General features: G+C 38.4%; 2 protein-coding genes across 3 annotated transcripts in view; both read right to left on the reverse strand.

Annotated features, from left to right (window-relative positions):
• Positions 1-121: 121 nt before the first annotated feature.
• On the reverse strand, positions 122-9,114 carry si:dkey-13m1.5 (uncharacterized). Of its 2 annotated transcripts, XM_026947945.3 has the most exons (9): positions 8,138-9,114; positions 7,072-7,697; positions 6,866-6,972; positions 6,609-6,703; positions 6,037-6,137; positions 3,911-4,029; positions 3,587-3,776; positions 3,140-3,228; positions 122-2,897 (listed from the first exon to the last, which is right to left on the reverse strand). In XM_026947945.3, the coding sequence occupies exons 2-9, from the start codon at positions 7,607-7,609 to the stop codon at positions 2,757-2,759; spliced, it is 1,380 nt and encodes a 459-aa protein (XP_026803746.2). In that variant the 5' UTR covers positions 7,610-7,697; positions 8,138-9,114; the 3' UTR covers positions 122-2,756. The 2 variants fall into 2 exon arrangements, with proteins under 2 accessions (XP_026803746.2, XP_053094050.1); XM_053238075.1 differs by having other exon boundaries at positions 7,072-9,114.
• Positions 9,115-9,260: 146 nt separating this feature from the next.
• The window catches only part of homer3b (homer scaffold protein 3b), a 17,864-nt gene continuing 1,971 nt past the window's right edge, over positions 9,261-25,153 (reverse strand). Inside the window, exons 2-9 of the mRNA XM_026927301.3 lie at positions 20,307-20,463; positions 20,087-20,218; positions 19,300-19,407; positions 15,533-15,672; positions 14,185-14,341; positions 12,483-12,593; positions 11,642-11,722; positions 9,261-11,551 (exon numbers count right to left, since the gene is read on the reverse strand). Of these exons, the coding sequence (XP_026783102.1) occupies positions 11,366-11,551; positions 11,642-11,722; positions 12,483-12,593; positions 14,185-14,341; positions 15,533-15,672; positions 19,300-19,407; positions 20,087-20,218; positions 20,307-20,463 (1,072 nt within the window). The 3' untranslated portion in view covers positions 9,261-11,365. The remainder of the gene's footprint in view (positions 11,552-11,641; positions 11,723-12,482; positions 12,594-14,184; positions 14,342-15,532; positions 15,673-19,299; positions 19,408-20,086; positions 20,219-20,306; positions 20,464-25,153) is intronic.

Here is a 25,153-nt window from a genome sequence, read left to right on the forward strand (position 1 = left end):
CCACCCACAAGACCACGCCCCCTCCGCGCAGTAAACCAATATGACCACGCCCCCTCTCTGCGCAGTCCACCAATAAGACCACGCCCCTCTCCGCGTCATCCACCAACAAGACCACGCCCCCTCCGCGCAGTAAACCAATATGACCACGCCCCCCTCTCTGCGCAGTCCACCAATAAGACCACGCCCCTCTCCGCGTCATCCACCAACAAGACCACGCCCCCTGTCGTGCCGTCCACCACCTAGACCACGCCCCCTCTCCGCTGCTGTAATCACCCGAACCAAATCATTTCCAAGGAAATAAATGGGTGAATTCACTAATCGAGTCTTTTTTATTGTTGTTTTCCAGTTTTTTCCAGTTTATTATTTTAAAACAGGAAGAGGTAAGCGCTTAAATATGTTGCTTTTTTTTTAATAATCAATAAATAAATGCTAAAATTAAAAAAATGCTTATTTACGGCATAATTAATGTTATCAGGTGATTTAAAAAAGTGTGATTAATGTAAATTAAGATAAAGTCACTTTTATCTAAAGGACAGATGTTTAGAAGCTGCACACAGGGGCATTGTCATGCTGGAACAGGTTTGGGGAAGAACCACATGTGGGTGTGATGGTCAGGTGTCCACATACTTTTGACCAAATAGTGCAGCTAGATGAGCTTAATAAAGGGTATCATCTTACTGAAGAAGTGCCACTGTAGTGTTTCTGCTCCTCCTCTGGATCAGGTACAGTGTGCTTTTCATCACAGCTGCTGCGAGCACCTTTCCCTGCTCCACTTCTCTTACTGTTACACAAGTTAGCATTTACACAAATTCACTCAAAAATATCTCCTTGATTTCTTGGGATGCCTGGAAATCCATACAGGTTCCAAAATCATCGGCTAGACTGTCTGTGTTTCGTTGATTAAACGAAGTCGTTTCATCACTTTAATGATGATGATGATGATGATGGATGTTTAATCATCATCATCAACATCATCACCATCACAGATTTTCTTGAGACAATTCAGATCTTCTATACCACGTGACCACATTTCCATACATATTCATAGCCTTGATGTTATCACTGATTAAAGAAAAGATTTGCAAATACATAGTCTACTTCTAGAACTATTGCTTAATAGAGTAGTTGTTGGTAAGCTTGTTATTTGTTGAAAGTTCACAGACTTTTGCTCTTCATGTTTTGGTAAGGTATAATGTTAATTAGGCAATGTAATCACTAAACACAAAACAAAGTGAAAATGAATCTTATTTGCCCTTAGAGGTGATGTCAGGCTAAAGAAAGCTGATACAGTTTTGGTCAACAATGATAGTTTGTAAAACAAAATCTATCCAAGTTCAAGGTTATATGACTGTCCTAGGAGCAAACGATTCACTGTTTGTGTAGAGGAAAATCAACAGGAATGTCCCAAGAGACTGGGCGGCAAACGGTTCAGTAGAAACAGGGGGTTGATGGGCCCCAGCAAATAATTTTGTCTCCACATAGCAGTGTACAGAACTGTCTGTATTATGAAGCTACATGTTTAAATTTTGACATACCATGTCTGCATGTCACGACCTGCGTATACAAGATTCATTCAGCATATTAGTTCAAAACTCATATAAACTACAATACTGTTAATGTTTACTGTCTCTGCTTGAACCATCTGCTGCTATCAACAAGCTCTGATCTCTGACATAAATGATTTCACAGCAAGTTTCAAAACAGCTTCCAGTTATATGTACGTACAGTGGATATGAAAAGTCTACATCCCTGCTAAAATGGCAGGTTTTTGTGATGTAAAAAAATGAAACCATTGATTGTTTTTTTTTCCACCTTTAATGTGATATAACAACCAGGAGGATTCAAGTGAAAAAAAAAATTGAAATGTTTTGGGAAAAATACCTCCAGTAACCTGATTGTGTAAGTGTGGACAACCCTTAACTAATACTTTGTTAAAGCACATTTTAGTTGTAATACAGCACTCAAGCTTTTTACGTAAGTGTCTACCAACTTAGCACCTCTTGATTTGGCAATTTTATCTCACTTTTTCTTGCAAAAATGCCCCAATTGTGAGGACATCTCCTGTGCATAGCTTTCTTCAAATCACTTCACAGGTTTTTGATAGGATTTAGATCTACCCTCTGATTGGGCCATTCCAAAACGGTGATCTTCTTCTTCTGAAGCCATTCCTTTATTGACTTGGATTTGTTCTTTGGGTCTTTATCATCCTGGAAGGTGACATTTTTCTTCATCTTCAGTTGTCTAACAGAGCCCTGCAGTTTTTTTTTTGTTTTTTTTTTGCCAAGCCGAAGAGAAGCAGCCACAATGCATGATGCTGCCACCACCATGCTTCACTGTGGTCATGGTGTTCTTTGGGTGATAAGCGGTCTTGTATTTGCACCAAAAATATATGTTTTTACTTACGTATGCCCAAAAGGTTCTATGCTGACGCTGGGGACACCTTCCAAAAATGCTAAATAAATGTGTCCTTACAAAAAGCTTCATTATATCGATGATTAAAAATCTGTTTAGATGTGGAGCGTCCGCCATAGAATTCGTTCTTTCAGAATGAGTGCATTAATATAAACCTTGCAGCCAGAACTACTATCAGAGCTGCTGTTATAGAATATTAACATCAACACCTTCTTAACAGTCAGAAACTAGGATTCAACAGCACTGTGAAGTGCATTTTAACTAATATAACAGCATGGGAGGACATATCTCCATAATATATTGCGTGTGGGGTATTTATTTATTTATTTATTTAATAATTTATTTCAAAATTGCATGTGGCTGAAATGCTGTCTTGGTGGGTTGTCCAAAGAGACCTTGGATTTAGGCTTAAGTGAAAAAGCTTCTTTGTGGGTTGTTGTGAAGTAAAATTCACTGTTAGGAGGCCTGATGTGACTGGCTTTAATCTAGAAAGATAGCAGAAGAGATAACATACTAAGGTTCTTAAATCTCTAAACCATTTTACACTTATGGCTTAGTTTCCAAATAGTCAACGGTCATTTCTATAAAACACAAGACAAGGGAATTTTAGTAGCAGAAAAATAACGCAAAACTTTATGGACTGTTCCTACTGAATCTTTGCATGCAAGTGAGAAACAAACAAACAAAAAAAATCATAACTCAATGATTTGCACACTAAATGTTTTACCTGATATAGCTGCTCAGGATTTAAAATACGTCTTCTAGTGTTTAGTGGAACATAGTCACTTTGTACAGTAGTAACAGCTGGACCAGGCTCTACAGATATTAAACAGAAGACAAAACACAGATTACAATATACATATTTCCCAGGTCTTATCAGACATGCTACATGGTAGTTAGGATTTCTTAGATTTTTTTCTATCTTTTCTATCTTTAGCTAGCTGGATCTGTTTGTACATAAACTTTTACAGCTACCTTGGTAGCTGTGTGTTGTTGGATGATGGTGATGCACTTATTCATTCAAATTAATTTCTGAACTGAAACCCTTTACTATTCATAGACAGAATCAAGAGTCAACGATTTCAGTTTCTGACAGAATGTTCCACAGGCTGCATTTCCAATGCTAGTACTGTACAAGTGTTGTTTTACTTGAGTTCATCTCATCTGGTGTCACCTTGATCTGCCAGCACTCGACCAGACGGATAAATCCGAGGCTTGACTCGAATCGCATATTTATGTGGATAGCTTTCCTGAGCTGTGGTGCTGTAAAACATTCCTGCCATACTGAGCCTCCCAAACTCAACATTACTCTTGGTCCTTAGGCTAGGGTTGTCCATGCGAACTGGGAAATGTTTGTGGTTTTCCTGAGTAAACACAAAAGACGTTTAGCACACGTTGAAATGGCACTGAGGAACAAACATACCGGTGTTATCACTGAAAGACTGAAACTTTGATTAGTCAGAAGTGCTGACTTAAAGAAACTTAAATTGAATTGCACCTCTGAGAAGAAGACTCGGTTGGTTGTAGTTGTTGATCGCTCTTGGTTGCGCTTTGTGTCCGTGTCTCCTCTAGGAATTGAGCTCAGAGTCACATTTCCTAATTGTATATGAACTTGTTCTGGTGGAAAAATGAAAACAATGATTGAAACAGGAGAGATTTAATAAAAAAAACACCTGCACTCCTGCTCATTCATGCAGTTATCCAATCATGTGACAGTAGCTTTCTTATATAAAAACACGCAGAAGCAGGTCAAGAGCTTCAATTAATGTCCACAAACATCAACATGGGGAAAAATGTGATCTCAGTGACTTTGACTGTGACTTTGGTGCCACACAGGCAGGTTTGAGTATTTCAGAATCTCCTGGTATTTTCCACAAACAACAGTGTCTAGTGTTTACACAGAATATTGTTTTTAAAAATGCCTTCTTGACAGAGGTCAGAGGAGAATAGACAGACTGGTGTGAGCTGACAGGAGCTAACTCAAATAACCACTCTTTACAACCGTGGTGAGCAGAAAATCATCTCAGAGTGCATAACATGCCTTAAGGCAGATGAGCTACAACAGGAGAAGCCCAAATTGAGTTCTGTTTCTGTCAGAACAGGAACAGAACAGGAATCTGAGGCTAGATTAGGCACAGACTCACCCAAACTGGATAAACATCCCCTGATCTTTTCCCAATTTTCAGTGTACATGTGTTCATATTGAAGTGGCCAGTGAGTGTGCATACATACCAAAGTTATATCTACAAGTCCAAGACATATGGTTTCCGGTCAAATGTGGTGTGTCAATTTTCACAAACTGAACCACAATGTTTTAGAGCTTGTCTTGTGGGTCAGCAACAGCTGAAATGGCGCCACCTGCTGGTCCAAACTAAACAACCTGATCCCAAAACCACTGCAGCACAAACTACATCATTTAACAGATTCTATTCCAGTTAAGATTATCTTAACTTTACAGTGCTTTTCAGAAACTGCTCTGTAATTAGCATGGACATATTAGGCTTTAACCTCATGGCCTAATGGATAGCGGCTCGGACTTGCAGCCCGAAGGTGAACCTGAAGGTCATGGGTTCGAGTCTCGGGTCCGGCAGGGATTGTAGGTGGGGGGAGAGTGAATGACCAGCGCTCTCTCCCACCCTCAATACCACGACTGAGGTGAGACAAGGCACCGAACCCCCAACTGCTCCCCGGGCGCCACAGCAAAAAAGGCTGCCCACTGCTCTGGGTGTGTGTTCATGGTGTGTGTGTGCGCACTTGAATGGGTTAAATGCAGAGCACAAATTCTGAGTATGGGTCACCATACTTGGCCACAAGTCACTTCTTAAATGAGTGCATATTTAACTTTGCAGGATTAAAACTGTTTCCCATTACAAATAAGTGTCTCAAATGTACAGCTGGTGTAGGCTCTCTATTGCATCTGATTTTTCTTTTTTTTTGTACTGAGTTTTATTTGTCCATAAGTCTGTGATAAACCCAATATAATCTTTATGAGCTTTTTGGCTTCACTCAATTGAGATTTCTCAGGAGAAAGACTTTTTTTTGGAATGTCATTTATTTATTGTTTACTCAAGAAAATACCATGCACTGGTATACAATAATATTACAGGTCATTTTTAAGTATAAAATCTATGGTAAATCCAACAATAACCAACATTTTAGGAAATTCCTCTGCAATATTCTTGTAATTAGGGACTGGAATGAACAGCATCTAGAAACAGAAATATCTGGTTCTGAATGTAGGAAAAAAATGATGTTGAGAAAAATGGTATCATGTGGTTTAATTGGTTTCCACTCAGGTAAGTATGGTTTATAATGTCTATAAAGTTGACATACATTCTGTACCAGGAAACAAGCTTTTCAGGGACACATGACATGATTTTGTAAGTTTTGATATTTTTATTATTACAGTTTAAGAGATGACATGCTCTAGACGACATGCTCTAGATGACATGCTATCTGAAAAATTGATGTGAACAAAGTCATTTCTGCCTGTAGTGTCTTGCCTTAAATTGAAGCTGTTTAAAATTGTGAGACTGTTTGTGTATCTGAGACTTTGCAGTTCTACAGTACAGTAAATAAACATTATTCAGACAGAATTCAGAGAGTGCATTTCTTTAGACATACCAGGCTTGATTGCATTAAAAGCTTCAGATGTAGTTGTGGTCCATTCGTGATCTCGAAGATCTCCAAGATTGACATGCAGACGCTTCTTTAGCAATACAGGGCTGTAGTAATGAGAAAGGCCATAGGCATTTCCAATTTTATACAAATATTATTTTCTGACTAACAGCAATATGCAGAAGTCTTAGGCACATGTAAAGAAAAGTTTGAAATTTTAAGATATTTTCAGAAGTAAAGAAACAAAAGATTCTAAATAAAAAATTACTGTAAAGAGCAGTAACAGTAAAAAACATGACTGTTGGGTGTGACCACCCTTTGCCTATAAAACTGCATTCATTCTCTAAAAGAGCACAGTTATGCAGTTTTATACTTCTGCAGACTTTTGCTTTCATTTTCTTGAAAATGTTTTTGTGTGAATGTGTGTGTGTGTGCATGGTGCTCTGATCATTAACTGGATCGTATTCCTTAAAAAATAAAATTGTCTAAATGGATTGAAACACCCAAACTCCATACACACCACCATATACATAAAACACCACCAATTTCAAAAATATGTAATACATGAGGAAACATACCTCTGGGCACCTGTATAATGGAATGAGGCTGAATGAGTTGTTTCACTTTCTGATATTTTGTCCTTGTCTCCCATTACCAAGGAAGAGTGGAATTGCTGCAAGACATTTGGAATACATTTGGGACATTGTCACTGTCACTGTCACGTCACAGATATGGTTACAGAATCATGAATCAAGAACTTGTATTGAGCAACCAAATGACAAAAAGTTGAAAACTGACTTTGAATTCTACCGAATTCAATTGAACTGAATTCTACCGTCTCAGTGGTTGGTGGAGGAGTGGACCATCTATACTGGAAGGCATCATTATAAGAGGAGCTGAAGAATGAGCGTTTTCTGTCTCCTGTGATTCCTGGTGCTGCATCTAACCCACAAATAGTAATATGAACACTGAAAATAAATATCTGTCAAGGCGAAGTATGAAGAGATGATGCTAATCAGGACATGAATAGACCTCACTGACCTTGGTGCTTTCTATCTGCTCTAACAACCGGCGAGACCTTGTGCGAGACATACGACGCTCTCTGAGTGGTTTCAGGAAGTTTGTCATCTCCCTGCTTCATACTGGCAGCCAAGAATAAATGAACAGGCCTGGGCACAGCTGACAGCATGGGAAGATGCTGGAAACTCTCAGCCTGTGTGGTGTGGAACTCTTTGTATCTCTGGTCTGAATGCATTTTCAGGTTGGTGGTAAGTTTGGTCCATGCTGGGATCCGGCTGAGAGGTGAAAGACGATGAGGCGTGAAGGAGCTGGCAACTTCTGTCTCGTACTCCCTGATGTGCTGAAGATCCTTGTGTTCTACTTTCGCCAGAGAGGGGTGATGAATAGCGGCTCTTTTTATTAAGGAGGCAAATGATTTGAAATCTTGTCGGAAAGTCGTCTCATAAGGCTTCTCATCTGTCTGATATCCACCCCAAAATGGGATGTTTGATAACCTGGAGAGATTCTCTCCAAAAGAAGGATGAGGCAATGACGCGCCCACATTTACAGTGAGAGCCATTTAAAAGCCTTTAGGTCACTCTGGCCAGTTTTGTTGATCGCAACATCTACTTATTGGTGAGGATCCTTGCTATAAAATAATGTCTGACCTGGAGGTGTGCAGAAATGAGATGGAACTTGAGATGGAAAATGTGAAGGATTTTTGAAACCAAGGTAATACCAGGTAAGAACGTTCTGTTGTTTTTTTGCAAGAAAAGACATCAGAAATCCCAGAAACACCAGAATTCACCCAACCTGCCTCTGATAATACTTTTGATTAAGGCATATATAAAATGATTGAATGTATTGGTCAAGAAAATATTGTCCCATCTATTATTGTCCCTCTATTATATCTGTTATTTACACTGCAGAGCAGAACACCACACTAACTTCGAATGCCTAACTTAAATCTAATTATTACTTCACCAAATAAAGGTGACACCTCAAAACAAACAACAAAGTCATTAAAACATACCCAATTAAAGTCCAGTACGTTTTAGCACACTTCTATATTTACATTACATACTGAGATACACTGAAATATTTTTACCTTACAGAGCGTCCACCAAGAGGTGAATATAACCTGTCCGATAAGCACAGACGTGCAGTTTGTTGTTGGAGGTTTAATTATTAATGGTTTCCCCAGACAACCAAAACATCTCTTCTGACTTCAGGTTCCTGAAATATATAAATAGCCTGAGATTCTCCTTAGAACTGTAGATCTCAGTGAGGTAAAAATTCATCCTTTTGAATGGAAGTCAACAAAATTTTAGGTGGCAATCGAACCTGCATTATAGACACACACAAAAAAAAAACCTTCACCAGTCTCCTAATTCCAAATGAACCAAGATCTGTGTAACCTTACTACATTTTGTTTTCTTCTTTCTTTTTTTTGTTAGCCATTCTCCTTATGATTAATGCCTTGGGATTTTCAAGACATTTGACAAGAATCCTCCAACCTGCAGCGAAACAGTGACCTATGATAGTGACACAGTGATACGTCACTAATTTACATGTCTTCTTCAGTATGCGAGTGGTTTTCCCCCCATTTTCTCGCCAATTTGGTCATCTGTCAATTCCCACCCACCAGCCAACTCTCCCCTATCATACAACTACCACCAACTGGGTAGGGTGCGGTCTAACACATGCTTCCTCCGAGACACGTGAAGCCAGCCAATCACATCTTTTTGAATTCTTTTTGAACAGTGCTGTATAACACATTCAGAGGAAAGTGCTATCTATCCTCTTCCTCATATAAGAGCTCACAGATGCCCACGATTGCCTAGTCTCACTCTGATTGACAGTGGAGAGAGAGAGCACATCATCCCACCCACCCAGAGAGCACGACCAATTTTGCTCTCTAGACTCGCGGCCACGCATGGCTATGGCATCATCGAGATTTGAACTTGCAATCTACCGACAATAGATCAAATAATTTTCTGCTGCCCCACTAAGAGCCCCTTCTACCCTTCTGCCTTACTTTCAGATGGTAAGGAAATGCAGGCAGATGGTAAAAAGCAGTTTAAAGGTAATATTTCATTCCTACTACAAGGTGTTTCAGTATTATTTTTTTGTAAGTTCACACAGGCCGAATGAAATAAGGTAGTGGACTGTAATTGGCCTACATCTGATATAATGCAGAGGTAACAGTGTAAACAGTTGTTCACAGAAGATAAGGCAGTACCTTTTATTGTAAACCATTAAAAAATGACAACATTTCTCACATTCAAGCATTAGAAAAATAGCATTTATGCAAAAAGTTACTGTGAATGGAGAGCAAAGAGCTGCTCAGGAAGGAATGGTAATACCAAAAATGATCAACATTAATAGTTTGCTTGGTGAGGAACCAGAGCTGGTGCGCAGCTGTAAGTCTGAACCTCAGCACATTTTTAATCGCTCTGCTTAACTGATGTTAGTAGAAATAGCATCTTTTTATCCAAATACACAATATGACACATAAACATTAATTTTATGAGTTCACAGCTGAAGCAGGAAGTTAGTTTAAAGTCCTTGAGGAGTGACAGCATATTCTTCAAAGAATTGTAAAGGGTAAGCAGTGATATGTCAGTTATTCCTCCCAAAAGTAAAGGAAGTGTTAAGAATCAGATGTAATCTAAAGTACTATAAATAAGCATTGAAACAATCCAGTTCACAGGAACTCTCCACTTTCTCTAAATCATCTTTTCTAGATGTCCGAGCTGTCCCAATATCCCACAGTCAAACATGTATACTATATGGCTAAAAGTATGTGGACACCTGACCATCGCACCCCTATGTGCTTGTTGAACATCCCATTCCTGATTTAGTCCCTCATTTGCTGTTATAATAATCTCCACTCTTCTGGGAAGGCTTTCCACTAGATTTTGGAGCATGGCTGTGGGGATTTGTGCTCATTCAGCCACTAGGGCATTAGTGAGATCAGTGAGGAGGTCTGGGGTTCAGTCAGTGTTCCAGTTCATTCCAAAGGTGTTCAGGGAGTTTGAGGTCAGAGCTCTGTGCAGGTCACTTGAGTTCTCGCACACCAAATTTGGCAAACCATGTCCTTATATACCGTGCTTTGTGCACAGGGGCATTGTCATGCTGGAACATTTTTGGATCTCTTAGTTCCAGTGAAGGGAAACTGTAATGATATAGCATACAAAGACATCCTATACAATTGTGTGCTTTCAACTTTGTGGCAAAAGTTTGGGAAAGAACCACATATGAATGTGATGGTCAGGTGTCCACAGACTTGTGGCCATATAGTGTATATGCAATAGAGTAGATTATATGAACAATAATTGAGTATCAGCTTCATGTCAGTTAAATATATAGATCTACAAAGTCAAAAGAAAAGCAGCCTTTATAATGATGACAGCGGTAAGTTAACGGCGATGGTTCTGTAAACTAATGGCTTAGTGTTTCATCATCTTGTTGAAAGCTCTATCAATGGCCAAGTCTGAAACTCTGGCAGAGGTATCTAATATTTCCATAACATTAATTTTTGCTACAAGTTCAACTTTATATAGAGTACTAGTGTTTCTGTGACTACATGTCCTTTGAATCATTCAATGGTTTATAATACACAAATCATATCAGTAATATACATACTATTACATATTATTACAATTTTTTAAAGAGATCTAAATTAATCCCTAATACCTTTAGTTTAATCCCAGTTATGCACATTTTACTACTTAATGCAAGACTTTTAACCCCCAAGTTGTGAACTCCCATTAATTACACTGTGCTTTTAAATGGAAAGAACAGCCTATGTGCACACTTAGATGAAGCACTCAAGAAATATTCTGCAATCAGAGAAACACAGGAATCTTTTAGCTGACTCGTACAGCCTACAACACACTCATCTTGCTTGTACCTTTTAGGATGATTGTTGAATATAGAGCTGATCTTTCACTTCACTTTCCAGTCCAATTTTGTATATCCTCATGTGCTGTTTTATGGAAAATAATAAGTCATGGGGGGTGTTGATCTATCAGGACATGAAGAGACTGGAGGCAGGGAAAACATCAGGGAAAAATGCAGTAACAAATAACATGCTTTTTACAAGAATAACGGAAATGGTGAAGGATAAAATCCCAGTCTTATTCTACTATGCACATGGGTCTGCCTCTAAATCTTAGTGACCAAGTGCAATGCAACTTTACCAATTTTCTTCTGAGATTAAGAAAGTTAGGTATACCACTGTAGCTGACGTATGTTTAAGAGGAATTAAGTGGCATGCTTCTTCTCTACATGCCTGTATGATTCAGCAGTCTGATGCTTGAGGTGATGGCTGCTATTTATCTAGAAAGTTGGCCAGGCTCTGTCTCAAGCTGTTTAGATCAAAAATCTTGACATCCAGCACTTCGATGACTTTCCGCACTTCACTCTCCGCCTGCTGCCGTGCGTCCAGCGAAGACGCCAAATTCTGCTCTGCTTTCTGCACTTGCTGTTCCAGCTCAAAGTTCCTCTGCTCCAGCTCCTAATGACAAAGCAAAAACGCTTCCAGTTACATTAAATCAACTTCCCTGCTGCACCAAGAAGGATTATTAACAAAGAAGCTCAAGCTTACCTGCATTCTTTTATTAATCTCCTCCCTCTCCTTCTCCAAATCCTGGAAATCTGATTTCCTGCCCTGTAGCTTGTTAATTTCCTGCAAGCATATATTTATCCAAATGTTTTCTGACAGAACTGGACTGTTTTGCAAAATGTACAAATCGTGTGTGTGTCCCAAACAGCTGCCAGAATCAGTAAACAAATCAGTAATGCAGTAATTAAATAATAAAGTAACAAATCCTTATGTCATCCATATAGCTAAACCTGAAAGCTTTGTCTAAAGTTAAAGGCAATTGTATCCAAACATCGCTTTTGATCACTCTTTGATCTCACACTCCATACACACAAATTATCACAAATTTGTGAGCAGGCACTGTTAAAAAATGATTGCCCTGGATCTGTATCTCACACACTCAGTCACATTTAGCAAGCTGAAGATTCTCCACAAGGGAGAGCTATTGCTCAAGTAGCACCTAAAGTACCAAATCATTGGCACCTCCATAAAAATAAAAATAAACATTACACACAATAATACAAATTTCCCACTCGATCAGTGAGAAACTATTTATCTTTCTTTGTTCTAACAAAAATTATTCTCACTAGAATCACTTTTTTAAATAATAGTATTTTATCACAAACAAAGAAATTGACCCACCCCAATATAGTTTAAATAAATGCAAACAAATTGTCGACAAAGCAGCAAGGAGGCTATGTAGCAGTGTTGCTTCACAACATTCAAATTACTGTAATGACTATGATATGTGCAGAGTGATCTTATAAACCGTGAAGATGCTTATAAATATGCTCACATTTTCTCTGAAAATAGATAAAGTGCTACAAATGAAGAATGCTCGTACTTCATCTTTAGCCTTTAGAAGGGCCTCCATATCTTCTACAGACTGGTAGAGATCCTCGTTCCTGTTCTCACATGAAGCAGTATGTCCACTCTGCTCTTCCAGCTCGGCCACCTGAAATCCAGAATGAGACGACCGTGAATAACTTCCTCACAAATCATCCACTTCCTCTTCTCCAAAAAAAAAAAAAAAAAAAAAAAAAACACTTTCCCCACAAAATATTATCATAATACTAGCAGCACATCAGTCAAGTCCCTTCACAAGCACTGACCTCAGAAACCTTGCAGCTCTGAAGCACAACCTGCACATTGGCCGCTGTCTCTAAATTGTTTCCCCCTCCTTACAGTTCACACAGTAATCTTGCCATGACCTACACACAGTTCTTCCAAAGCTTAAGTGTGTGCCCAATTCAGAGGTGACAAATCTTTGCTCTGTTGCTGAAAAACCCTTGACGCAAGGCAAAACAGGGTCATTTTTAGCACACTCAGGTTTTAGAGCACTGATCATGTTTCTGCTTATATTAGAACAAACTAACAGCTCCAAGTTCCCCACAGTCATTTTTCTTTTTCCTACATTACAGTCAGGATGATACATTGTTCTCCTGCAACACTTCCCATGAGACCTGAACTACATAGCATCACCTACTTGTGTTTTCCTTTATGTACCATGGGCCGCATTCAAAGTAGGCGAATTAAGTTCAAAGATTTATGGGGGGAAAGTTACACATATTCTGAGATGGGTTAAGCACCTACTTAAGTTGGCTAAGCAGGGTTTTTCAACAGTGTCTAAACCACTGCCTTTAAACACAAGCACTTGGCTTTAAGCTTGAAAAAATTCAGGGAGAGAAAATGTGGACTGTTGTTTGCTGTCAAACATAATACAATGCAGCATACAAGCAAAAGACAATTTAAAAATATTTTTAAAAACTGACACAATGATTATGAATAAGAAGATTGCAAGCATTGACATAAACATCTAATAGGAGTGTAGCATATCGCCAATATATTGCTGAATGAATAGTTCTAGTTGTGATTTTCACATTAATCACTGCAAATTTGGTTTAATTTAACAATATGGCTTTCACTCTCATTATTCAGAAGCTTATGAAATACCACTTGATCCAGCACATCCTATTAGTTAGCATTTTATTATTATTTTTTAATTATATATACATTTTTATATCTGGCAGCTCAGATTAACAATAAGGGAGGTAAGAGAAGTAAGAGGTCACTCGAAAAGAGTTGCAGGATGAAAGCAGCAGGAATAATACCTACCATAAAAAGATCAATAAATAAATCAACTGCACTGCAATCATAAAAAACATGCTGAAGGTTTGAAGGATAAGCTGAGTGAGCACTCCTCTTTATTTGTAAATAAAGTGCAAAATATGTTTAAAGCTAATTCAGAGATGAGGTTACATTTTCAGAAGGAAGAATCTGTGGTTACGTATTACCAGCATGCCTCTGTGTCTCCTTGATTACACTCAGAAACACCATAAAGTCTTCAGAATTGCTTTTTACTATACTTTTTTTGTAGTTCTGAATGTGTGTAATACAGTCGGGTTCATCAAGAGAATCTGAAACAGTCTTTAGACTTCTATTATAAGTAGGCTGAACAACAGCCAAGTCTGGTGTGCTGCTTGCCAAAGATACACGGCCATGAAGATTCTGCTGTGAACAAAATCAAGCAGAAGAAAACAACTGGCCTGGTCTCGGAGTCTGTGCGTCTCCTGCTGATACTCAGCAAGCTGACTCTTCCACTGTTCAATACTGCTGTTGGCTTCACGGAGCGCCGTGACAAGCTTAGCGTTGCGCTCCCTCAGAGTGAATAGCTCGGTCTCCATGTTTGTCTCACATATCGATCTATAGAAACCCAGAGCACATATGGTAAGAGTATTATACGAACTCAGAGTCAAACTCATAGTCAGAGCAACACATATTTAGGTAAAGCAGTAATGAATATAATATAAGTATGAACTGAACATCTGAACATGTCCTGAAACAGACATCCTGTAGTTCTGTTGTAAACGCTGTTATATTCACATCCATGGTTTTTTTTTACCCCACCATTTCCCCCCTATCTTGGTCACTTGCCAATTCCCACCCATCAGCCAGCCAGCTCTTCCTTATCATACAACAGCTACCAGATGGGAAGGGTGAGGGTTAGTACATGCTTTCTAACCACATCTTTTCAAACTGTGGCTTATGCTGCATCACAGGGCAGTGTAACATACACCAGGGAAAGCAGAGGAAAGATCTGCCCTCTTCTGCATATATGAGCTGACAGATACCTATGATTGGCTAGTGTTGCTGTGACTGACAGGGAGAGAGAGTATGTCATCCCTTCCACCCAGAGAGCTCAGCCAATTTGGTGGAACTGTAAATTTTTTTTTTTTTTTTGTGGCATGGCTGAGACATGAATGGGATTCGACGTGCCGTGCATCAAAAATATACATACATTTTATACATATACATACATTTTATATATATATATATATATATATATATATATATATATATATATATATATATATATATATATATATATCTCCTTATATCATGATAAATTAAGGAGATAAAAGGTCTGGAGTTGATTCCAAGTGTTGAATTTGCATTTGGTAGCTGTTCATGGGAACTCTCAATATGCCGTCCAAAGAGGTGTTGATGCAAGTGAAGGAGGCCATCATTAGGCTGAAAAACCAAAACAGACCTATCAGAGAGATAGCAGAAACTTTAGGAGGGCCAAATCAACAATTTGGTACATTCTTAAAAAGAAGGAATGCACTGGCGAGCTCAGCAACACCAAAAGGCCTGGGAGACCACAGAAAACAACTAAAGTGGATGATTGCAGAATTCTTTTCTTATTGAAGAACAACCCCTTCACTATATATATATATACACACACACACACACACACACACGTGTATATTATATATATATATATATGTTCTCGTTCACTGGAGAGATGCTGCCATGAGTGAAGACAGGTGTAATGTCCTAAACATAAAATCATAAATTCCAACTGATGTTTCAGGGTAAGAGTCAGTGTATTACCCTTCCGAGGGGATCTTTTTAACACACTCCTTCTTCGAGGCCAGTTCGAGGTCTGCGCTCTTGCTGCGAAACAGCTTGTCCTCCCCAGAGCCATTTACACACACAAGCGCTGTTGGAGAGTGGCGATCTTCAGACAGAGCCTGAACAAAGGAGAGCCAAGAGGTGAAAAGGATTCTGGCTTGATAAGAATCCCTAATTAGACTCCAAGAATAACAGACCACAGTTTCACTTACAATTAGTTAGTATTCTTACTAACTGCTGCAAAGTAGTCTGCTATGTAGAAGATAATGTTACACTTTTACTGGTAGATGCATTAATGAAATAAAACACATACAGTTTTTTTTCTAAGACAGGGGATGAAAAATAAACCACACAAAGCACTTTTAGAAGAGTGGGATTTTTTTTTTTTGCACAGAAAAATCTGAAAAAAATGCAAAAAAAAAAAAAAAAAAAAAATCAAATCTTTGCAATAATCTGAAACACATTTACAGATAGTTAGCATGTCAGGATTTGGCCTACATGTCAAGATTTCTTTTAGTTGCATCACTGCAAGTAGTGAAGAGGTTTATTTATATTTTCATGAGCGAGGCCATACTGTTATGTTTTTAGCTTAAATAGTTCAACTATTTTTATGAAGTACTGAACAAAGCTAACAAATGGTACATTAAGTCGCCTCTATAGAACATTTTACCTTTATGGTATTTAGCAGACACCCTTAACCAGAGAGTTTAACATTCATCTCATTTATACAACTGAGCAGTTGAGGATTAAGGGCCTTGCTCAAGGGCGCAGAAGTGGCAGCTTGGTGATGCTGGGATTTGAACTCACGACCTTCTGATCAGAGGTCCAACAGCTTAATCACTAAGCTACCTATACATGTAAATATATATACATACACACACACACACAGAGAGAAAGAGAGAGAGAGTCGGGTCCATAAGTATTTGGACAGTGACAATTTATGTAATTTTCCCTCTGTATACCACAACAATGGATTTGAAATGAAGCAATCAAGATGTAATGACTTTCAGCTTTAATTCAAGTTTAACAAAAATATTGCATTAACCATTTAAGAATTACAGCCATTTTTTTGCAGACTCCCTCCATTTTCAAAGGCTCAAAAGTAATTGGACAAACTAACAATCATAAATATTAAGTTTTTTATTTTATTTTTTTTTACTTGGATGCAAATCCTTTGCAGTCAATGACTGCCTGAAGTCTAGAACCTATGGACATCACCAAATGCTGAGTTTCCTTTACTGCAGCCGCCTTCAGTTGCTGCTTGTTTGTGGGTCTTTCTGCCTTCAGTTTTGTCTTCCCAGTTGAGCATGCTTTTCACTTGGTGTTGAGGTCTTCGGACATTTAGGAACATTTAATTTCTTTGCCTTAAGAAGCCATTGGGTTGCTTTCGCTGTATGTTTTGGGTCATTATCCATCTGCACTGTGAAGCACCGTCCTATCGGCATTTTGCAGCATTTGACTGAATCTGAGCAGAATGTATAGCTCTATACACTTCATCTTGCTACTTCCATCAGCAGTCACATCATCAATAAACACCAGTGACCCATTTCCACTGGTAGCCATACATGCCCATGCCATAACACTGCCTCCACCATGTTAGACAGATGATGTGGTATACTTTGGATCATGAGCTCTTCCTTTCCTTCTTCATACTCTTCTCTTCCCAACATTCTGGTTCATCTTGTTCCAGAACTGGGCAAGCCTTTTTTTTTTTTTTTTTTTAAAGAGGTTTTTCGCAAAGTCTAATCTGGCCTTTCTGTTCTCGAGTATTACCGGTGGTTTGCATCTTGAGGTAAACCGTCTGTATTTACATTCATGAAGGCGTCTCTTGATTGTAGACTTTGACAATGATACGCCTACCTCCTCGAGAGTGTTCTTGACTTGGCTAGATGTTGTGAAGGGGTTTTTCCTTCAACAAGGAAACAATTCTGTGACCATCCACTTTAGTTGTATTCTGAGCAAGGCCCTTAATCCTCAATTGCTCAGTTGTATAAATGAGGTGAATGTTAAACTCTCTGGGTAAGGGTGTCTGCTAAATGCTGTAAATGTAAAATGTTCCACAGTGGTGCATCATGTTCCCAGTTTTGACTGGTTCCATGGACTTTGAACAGATGAGACACATTTAACATTGATGCAGGGTGAATCAACACATTTCTTTAAACAAACCACATAATCAGTTCATTACTTATCTTAGTATGTTTACATGACCAATTTAATACTGTTCATATTATTAGTGTCCCTATACTCAATCTGTGGCTTTGAAAGATTATGGGTTTACATTCTCTTTCAACACCACAGACCACACCAGCATGACTTATAAAGTCAGTGTTGTACTGGCTCTTTCAAGTCCTGTGCGCTTTCATTTAGGAAAAAGCTTCTATTATTAATCCATCTCAAACGCCAGCTTCAGCCAGAAGAGCTCACTCTTGCTTGCAGGGCTCAATACCATCAACTCCTTAGCTGACAGCGAGAGGCAAGAGATTTAGAGGCCTGCTCTCACTGCATGTTTTAAAACAATTTCAAACAGAAAGAATTGATCATCAGTGATGGACAACTCATCAAAGACAGCTCCATGCTGGTTAACGTCAATAGATGGGAACGAGGGACTTATGAATTATACCTACAAAAGCTCAAGACGTTGCAAACATAAAATGATGATAATAAAAGTATATTAACTAGGACATATTTAGGAAAAACACCTCCTTCAAGAGTTAGATTGGGCACAATCCATTGCATAGAGGTCAAGCAAACTAGGTCTTACACATTATAAGAAGACATCAGATAAGCAGTAACTGGGTTACTGAGGTCCAACAAGATAAAGTACATTTGAAACTAAAGGGAAGTCTGAAGGGCTTATTGCTGTCCCATAGTCACATAAAGAAGAGAGCCATGTGAGGGAATGAAAGTATGTATTATACATCATGCTTTCTTATTCATACTGTATATGTAATACATTTCAATAATAAATAAAAGATTAACTGCTAAAAAAAAAAAAGATATGGAGGAGCAATACATAAATAAACTTAACTTTATAAATGGCTGAGATGCTACATCTTCAAAGATAAAAACCTGACACAGAAGAAAGAGATTCTAAAATAAAATTTTGAACCACTAACAGTGAGTGAAGTCATAGAGCCATAGATTTTACATGGGGGCTCCTTATTCATTTATGTATGTTTCCATGTTTCTTTGTGTCTATGCACCATTGGTTTCATGCAGCACTCTAAAATGGCTTTTATTAATTGAAAAGATGTCCATTTTACCAGCTACAGGCACACACTCTGTTTACTTGAATCATTCATAATACTCAGGTCAGATTAAAGATGAATCATTCTCATTCATTGGCCGACTCATACAGACCTTCCATATGGCTTAAGAGAAGCATAGAAACGTCTTAGCTAGAGATAGCAAAAGTACTTTATATAAAGATGTTCGGTAAGTGTTGGAAGCTACAAAGGATTTGATACAACATTTTGGATACATTTTAGTATACAGTTGTCTGTATTTGGCCTAGCATTTTCAACCTTATATGTAAAATGTATTCATTTTCCCAAGGTAATCTTAAGGGCATTGGATAGTGTCGCGTCTCATACTGAGTATGAATCTTGTGCAGTAAATTTCAAGTCACAACTTCAAATAAACTTAACTATTAATTTAGGCATAGTGTTGCATGAAGGAATCAAGGTCACTACATTATAAGTATGAATGTATAATAAAGTGTTTTAATATAAAGCAGGGTAACAGACCTGTAGAGGAGCCATGTTTAAACCAGGACCGATCAGCTCAAACTTCTCTTGTGATTTCTCTCTCATGAGACGTGCAGCTTCCTTGACTTCTTTGAACTGTTCTGAGAACTATACAGTGTACACAAAAGAAAAATAAATAAACCTTAGTTTCAGCAAATATTTTTTAGATTGTATTGGAATGGATGGGATTGGAATAGATGATTGGATGCAATTGTGATGGATTGTTTGGGATAGTTGGCATTGGCATGCATGGGACTGGGATTGAGATTAGATGGCATTGGGATAGATGCCTTCCATTCCATCCATGGAATTGGGAAGAATAAAACAAGGATGGGTGGACTGCAATTTGGATGGGATTGGAATGTGATTGGGATAGTTGGATGGATGGATGGATGGATGGATTGGATTGGGATGGATGGATTGCGAGGGGATTGAGATGGGACTGGGAATGAGATTGGATAAATGGGTATGGATGGATAAATGGGTATGGGATGGATGTTTTATTGATCTTTTAAGGGAACTGGCTTGTTATAGCAGTCAAAGAAAGCACCATGCATAAATGAAGTCCATAAGCAGCATTCAATCTCAACATAATTTTTTTTCAAAATCAAGACAACTGTAATTGCAAATTGTCATCCAACTGCAATTTAAAGTCACATTTTTAAAATGGGTTTATTGCATGTTATACTTTTTACTTATTTAACTCCACTTCATAATCATATCATCATATAATCATAATCCAGGAAGAAATGCAAAAGAATAAATCTTTGTTCAGAAAACTACTTACCTGTTGAAGATGCTGCTCTGTAGTGAAGCCTAATCCATACACAGTGTTTGCCCTGCTGTCTGCCCACTGCCCAAATTTCTGTGAAGTCTTCGTGAAGGTCATGTTAGGTGTTATGGTGCTGTTTATAATTGCCTGAGTCAAAGCAAATGGCAACAAGAGGTACACTTAACTCAAAACAAAGACCATACAACTTGTAGTGCTCTGGATCTAGCGGTCTTACCTTTGTGCCGCCTACACTGATGATGCGATACACAGTCCTGCTGGCGTCATAGTAGAATGACACAGTGACGGCATGCTTGCTGGCAGGAATCCAGTTTCGCTTAGTGGCCGGATCAATCTGGAAGACGTGTGCCTTTGTGCTAAAGAGAGGCTGCTCCCTGTAGTACACCACAACACTCACATTAAATCTTTTCAAAGAGTTCATTAAGAATAATTTGCACTCTTAAAAGAAACATACATTTTCAAAATCAAAAGACACATGAAAGCAAAAAAAGTGGAGAAAATCTACCACGTCATGAGCCAGTAGTCTTAAAACAATATGGTAAATCCACCTGAAATCACCAGATTTTAAAAAATGTTCCTGACTGACCATCTCAGATTTGCTTCAAACTTTCTGGAAATAATGTCACTATTTCCAGTATACGGTGTGCAAAATTTCAGGCTTGTATCTGCATTAGTTTCTGAGATATAGAGGCTTTAATAAGAGTGTGTGGCCCTAATTTTACCGTAAAAACAAGTGCTACAGAAATAGTTACAAAGTTCCATAAGTAATTACTTTAGAACTATTCGTGATAGATGCATGAAATTTTCAGGAATTGTTGTCTAGTATAAGATGTCTTTCACTTCAAAAATAGGTTCAAGGTACCAACTTCATATTTTGTGCATTTCCTAATTACAATATGCTCTTTCAAGTGGTACACTTCATTTTATGGTAGACCTTGTCATACATGGGCAATATGCATTTGAAATACAGACATGAAATGATTTTATTTTTTCATTTTTTAACACCTCATAAATAAGAAAGTTTGAGTTCTTTCAGACATACACCTAGTTGCTAAAAACAAACTGTAAGATGAGTAATATTTATGAAAATTTAAAAGACTTAATGTGCTTTAGTGTGGAGATATAGAGGGCCAAAGTTGCTCCAAAGCATGAAAGAAGAATTGTAATTATTTATCCATCCATCCATCCATCCATCCATCCATATTCAGCAGGCCATAAATGAACAAATATGCAATATATTAGGAGTTAAAGACATCTTATACTAGACAACAATCCCTGAAAATTTCTTGCATCTAGCATGAATAATTCAAAAATAACAACTTATCAAACTTTATAACTTTTTCTGTAGCACTCATTTTTACAGTAAAATTAGGGCCGAGCCCCCTTTTTAAATCTCAAAAACTAATGCAGATACAAGCCTGAAATTTTGCACACTATTTATAGGGAAGAGTGACATTATTTCCAGAAAGTATGAAGCAAATCTGAGATGGTCAGTCATGAGGCCTCCAGTGATTTCACATGGATTGAATCACTAATAGCCAACGGTTAGGTACTGATTCTAACTTTCCTAATTGCAGCAGTGAGGCATTCCTGTGATTTTTATTGCAAGTCACTTGTTGGATGTTTTGAAAGTCGTTATAATAGACAGTGTGTGTCCTGTCTGCTTCAGTAATGAGCTCGTAAAAACTGATTCTGCAGCTTCCTCAGGTTTCAAACTTCCCAATCAGCGAAAGTGCAGACAGAGTATAATGTAGTAACATACTGTAGTGGATACAGACCTTTGAGCATCTATGTTTTTGCATTAACAAAACTATGCTAAGCAATTTAGCTGTCAGCTCCAGAACTATTGGCACCCTTCAAGATAATGGGCAAAAGGATGGCATAAAATGAACATTACACACAATGATTTTGATTTTCCACTCAAACAGCAGGAAAAAAGTAAAAAAGACTTTCATATGGCCTTGTTTTTTTTTAGAATAGTAACTTATCTATAAAACATGTGGCACAATTAAAGGCACTTCTAGAGAATATTTAAATTAAATGCAAACAAATTGAACATTTTTAAGTTGCCCTACAGGAAAACAACTGCTAAATGCCTTAGAGCTTGTTTCCTTGGGATATAAATATGAAGTAACACAAACGTAAAATTTCTTTAGCATCCATTCACCATTCTGTAACATCTCTGGCTGGAACTGATTCTCTGCCAGCACAAAAATCTTCAATAGTAGGCTAGTGTAGTGTTTGCCAACGTTTCTCTCTTTTTTTTTAATTATTTTTCCTGGATTTAAAAGGCATCACAATTTTAAGCAGCAATTTAATGCTTCATATTAATTTTTATTGATTTACCCATAGTGACAATTTCTCATAGCTTGATATTACATTTCTTCCCATGAGCCAACTCTTTCAGTTAGAGCAAATCCCAAATGGTTTCCTATTCACTTTGTTTGTGCCCTACATAGGATAGAACAATACAGCTGAATGCCCAACTTGAATAGTGTATAAAGACATTTGAGATTCAGCCTCACAAGACTGCCTGTGTGTTATCTGGGAAAGTTTGCACTTAAACTCTTCTGTATTTTCACTAAAGATTAAAGTATTGGCATGCTTGTGAATGGGTGTTTGCACCATTAAAGTGCGCATTCATCCTCAATGTCTGCTAGTCCTCGCTTTTTCTGCTGATTTGAAAAATGCACTGCGGCTGGTCCCAAGCACGTGTGGGGGATCATTTGGAATCTCTTTTAGTTGTTGTAATATTAATCATTGACACTTCGAAAAATAATGCTGTATGCTGCAATCTATTTATAGAAGTAACTTGTTCATAAAACCGAGAAATGTATTACAGGATGACTTCTCTGATGGGATGAATAAAGTTTGTATCGATCTAAAGACTCAGAGAGAAGCTCTAACCACTCAGCATAAGTGCTCAAAAGCGTTGGTGCGTCCTCACACTTTCCGGTGAGCCTGTGTCAGCTAAGCGGAGGAAGATGGCAGGGTCACGGCGTGGTCACATCCCCGAACAGGTGCCTCTGGTGCATTTATATTTACAAAGCCAATATGTGCCATCCTAAAGTTATATGTAGCCTTTGCCATGTCATCTCACTCTTGTTCTGCTTCTAGCACTCCTTCTTTGAAAAATGTAAGGTGCATGATCAAATTACATAAGCCTGGTTTCCAAATCACTTATCTGAATTTCAAGTAGAATTTTACTACTTGTGCCCAAGTCACTAGCCAACAGAAAACTTTCAGGGGTAGGGTTACATGATGGAAAAGAGACACACACACACTCGGCCGACATACAGTCCAGGGTTTGAATTTAATACTGAGTCATGCTGTTGGCTGGCTAAGTGCTATATTATAGAAAATACAACCATCTACAAAAAAAAGGGAGTGGATACAATGAAAAGTATCAAATACTCAATATGGTGGTAGGGCATTGATGCTTTGGGTTTGTTTTTCCTGTATGGTTCCAGGGGCTTTAGTGAGCAATGATGGTACTAGGTAGCAGGATTTTTACCTCAAAGCCTGGTCTCTGTCTTTAAAATTTAAAACTATGCAGCATCGTCTTCCATTTTCAGTTACTGAAGGGTGCCAATAATTCTGGAGTTGACCTATATAATGACATAACCTCCTAAACACTGTTCACTGAATGCTAAATTGCACAGTAGTATGATCAGTTATTAGCCATGTTATCCAGACATGCAGGATTATGTAGTGATCACTATTTTGAGATTTGGCACATGGGAACCATGATGAAAAGTGTGACAGCCTCAATCACCTTCATCAAAAACAAAATCGGTTTGCAAACTCACTGACTCCTTTTTACAGGAACATTTCTCTTTGCTTTCTGTTCCTTTATCTTTGCTTTCTCCAGAAAGAAACACACATTCTGTTGAAAGACTAGGCATCTTCCATTCGGCTTACAAGAAATGCACCATCTGATGGACTAATCTTCAGAGCCAAGCACCAGAGCCACTCTACTGGCATCCAGAGTGGGTCTGAGAACAGTTTGGCTGTTCTCAAACAAAATCTCAAGTTTGGCTCGATCCCCTCTATAATCTATTGTAAAGGAGGATGTGAATCTCTGGCATCTTTAGCCAAAAAAAAGAACAAAAGTCCACTGGGCTTCCCTGGAGGCAATATTAAGACCAAAAATACATACTAGTGATGTCTCAATCCCATTCTTAATAATATACCACTATCAAAGCTGTGAGTGTCAACTGATGCCCAATACTGAGCGTCTGTTGTGTCAGTGATCTGTGCATCAGTTGATCTGGGTCAGGCCCTGTTCGGACATGGTATTAAGCTCTTTCCAGTCACAACTGGACAGCTGAGACGAATAGTCCTTCACACTTGGAGTTTTCATGCGTCTTCAATAAACACGTGATTGCCCTGCATAAGAAGGGTTGCCACGTCTGCCAAAAGAAGCCTAGTATTATTTCAAAACCACCCCCGAAAAATAAAGACCTGAAAATCCACCCCCAAAAAATAGCCCAATATCAATGTATATACAGAGCTTGACAAATATGAGAAAAACATGGGGGAAAAAACAACTTCAGGTGTTTTAGTAAGGTGTCTGGCCAACACGAGCTGTCATAACAGCTTCATTGCACCTTGGCATGGATTCTACAGGCCACAGGATATGATTTACATTATTTTCACACTCTTCAAGCCATTTAGTGAGCCCTCATGCCCTGTGGATGGGGACATTGCCATCTTGGAAGAGTCCAATCCCATCAGGATAGAAATGTTTAGGATAAATGTGATCAGTCAAAGGGACAAGTGGACACAATTCATACCTGCAAAATGCCCTCATAGTGTAACAGAGCCACTGGACCCCCTCATTATAGTGGTCAAGCATTCAGGCACGTACCGTTCTCTTGGTGTGAGTCGCACGTGCATTCGCTCACTTGTCAACTGGCCATATCCCTTTTTTCCCCACATCTCTGTAGACCAGTGCGTACAGTATTCGCACCACTGTATGTATGCGCATTGATCTTTGTAATGACATTGTTTTCACTGCAACCCTACTATAATATCCCTAGACCATAATAGTACAATATACGA

Source organism: Pangasianodon hypophthalmus, chromosome 11 (assembly GCF_027358585.1).
Source record: "Pangasianodon hypophthalmus isolate fPanHyp1 chromosome 11, fPanHyp1.pri, whole genome shotgun sequence".
NCBI classification, from domain to species: Eukaryota; Metazoa; Chordata; class Actinopteri; order Siluriformes; family Pangasiidae; genus Pangasianodon; species Pangasianodon hypophthalmus.

Coding starts and splice junctions, on each gene's coding strand:
- si:dkey-13m1.5 (XM_026947945.3), bottom strand. CDS start 7,609: ATGGCTCTCACTGTAAATGTGGGCGCGTCATTGCCTCATCCTTCTTTT. Junction 6,973..7,071: donor AGCAGATAGAAAGCACCAAG/GTCAGTGAGGTC, acceptor TTTGTGGGTTAG/ATGCAGCACCAGGAATCACA. Junction 3,777..3,910: donor ACCGAGTCTTCTTCTCAGAG/GTGCAATTCAAT, acceptor GTGTTTACTCAG/GAAAACCACAAACATTTCCC.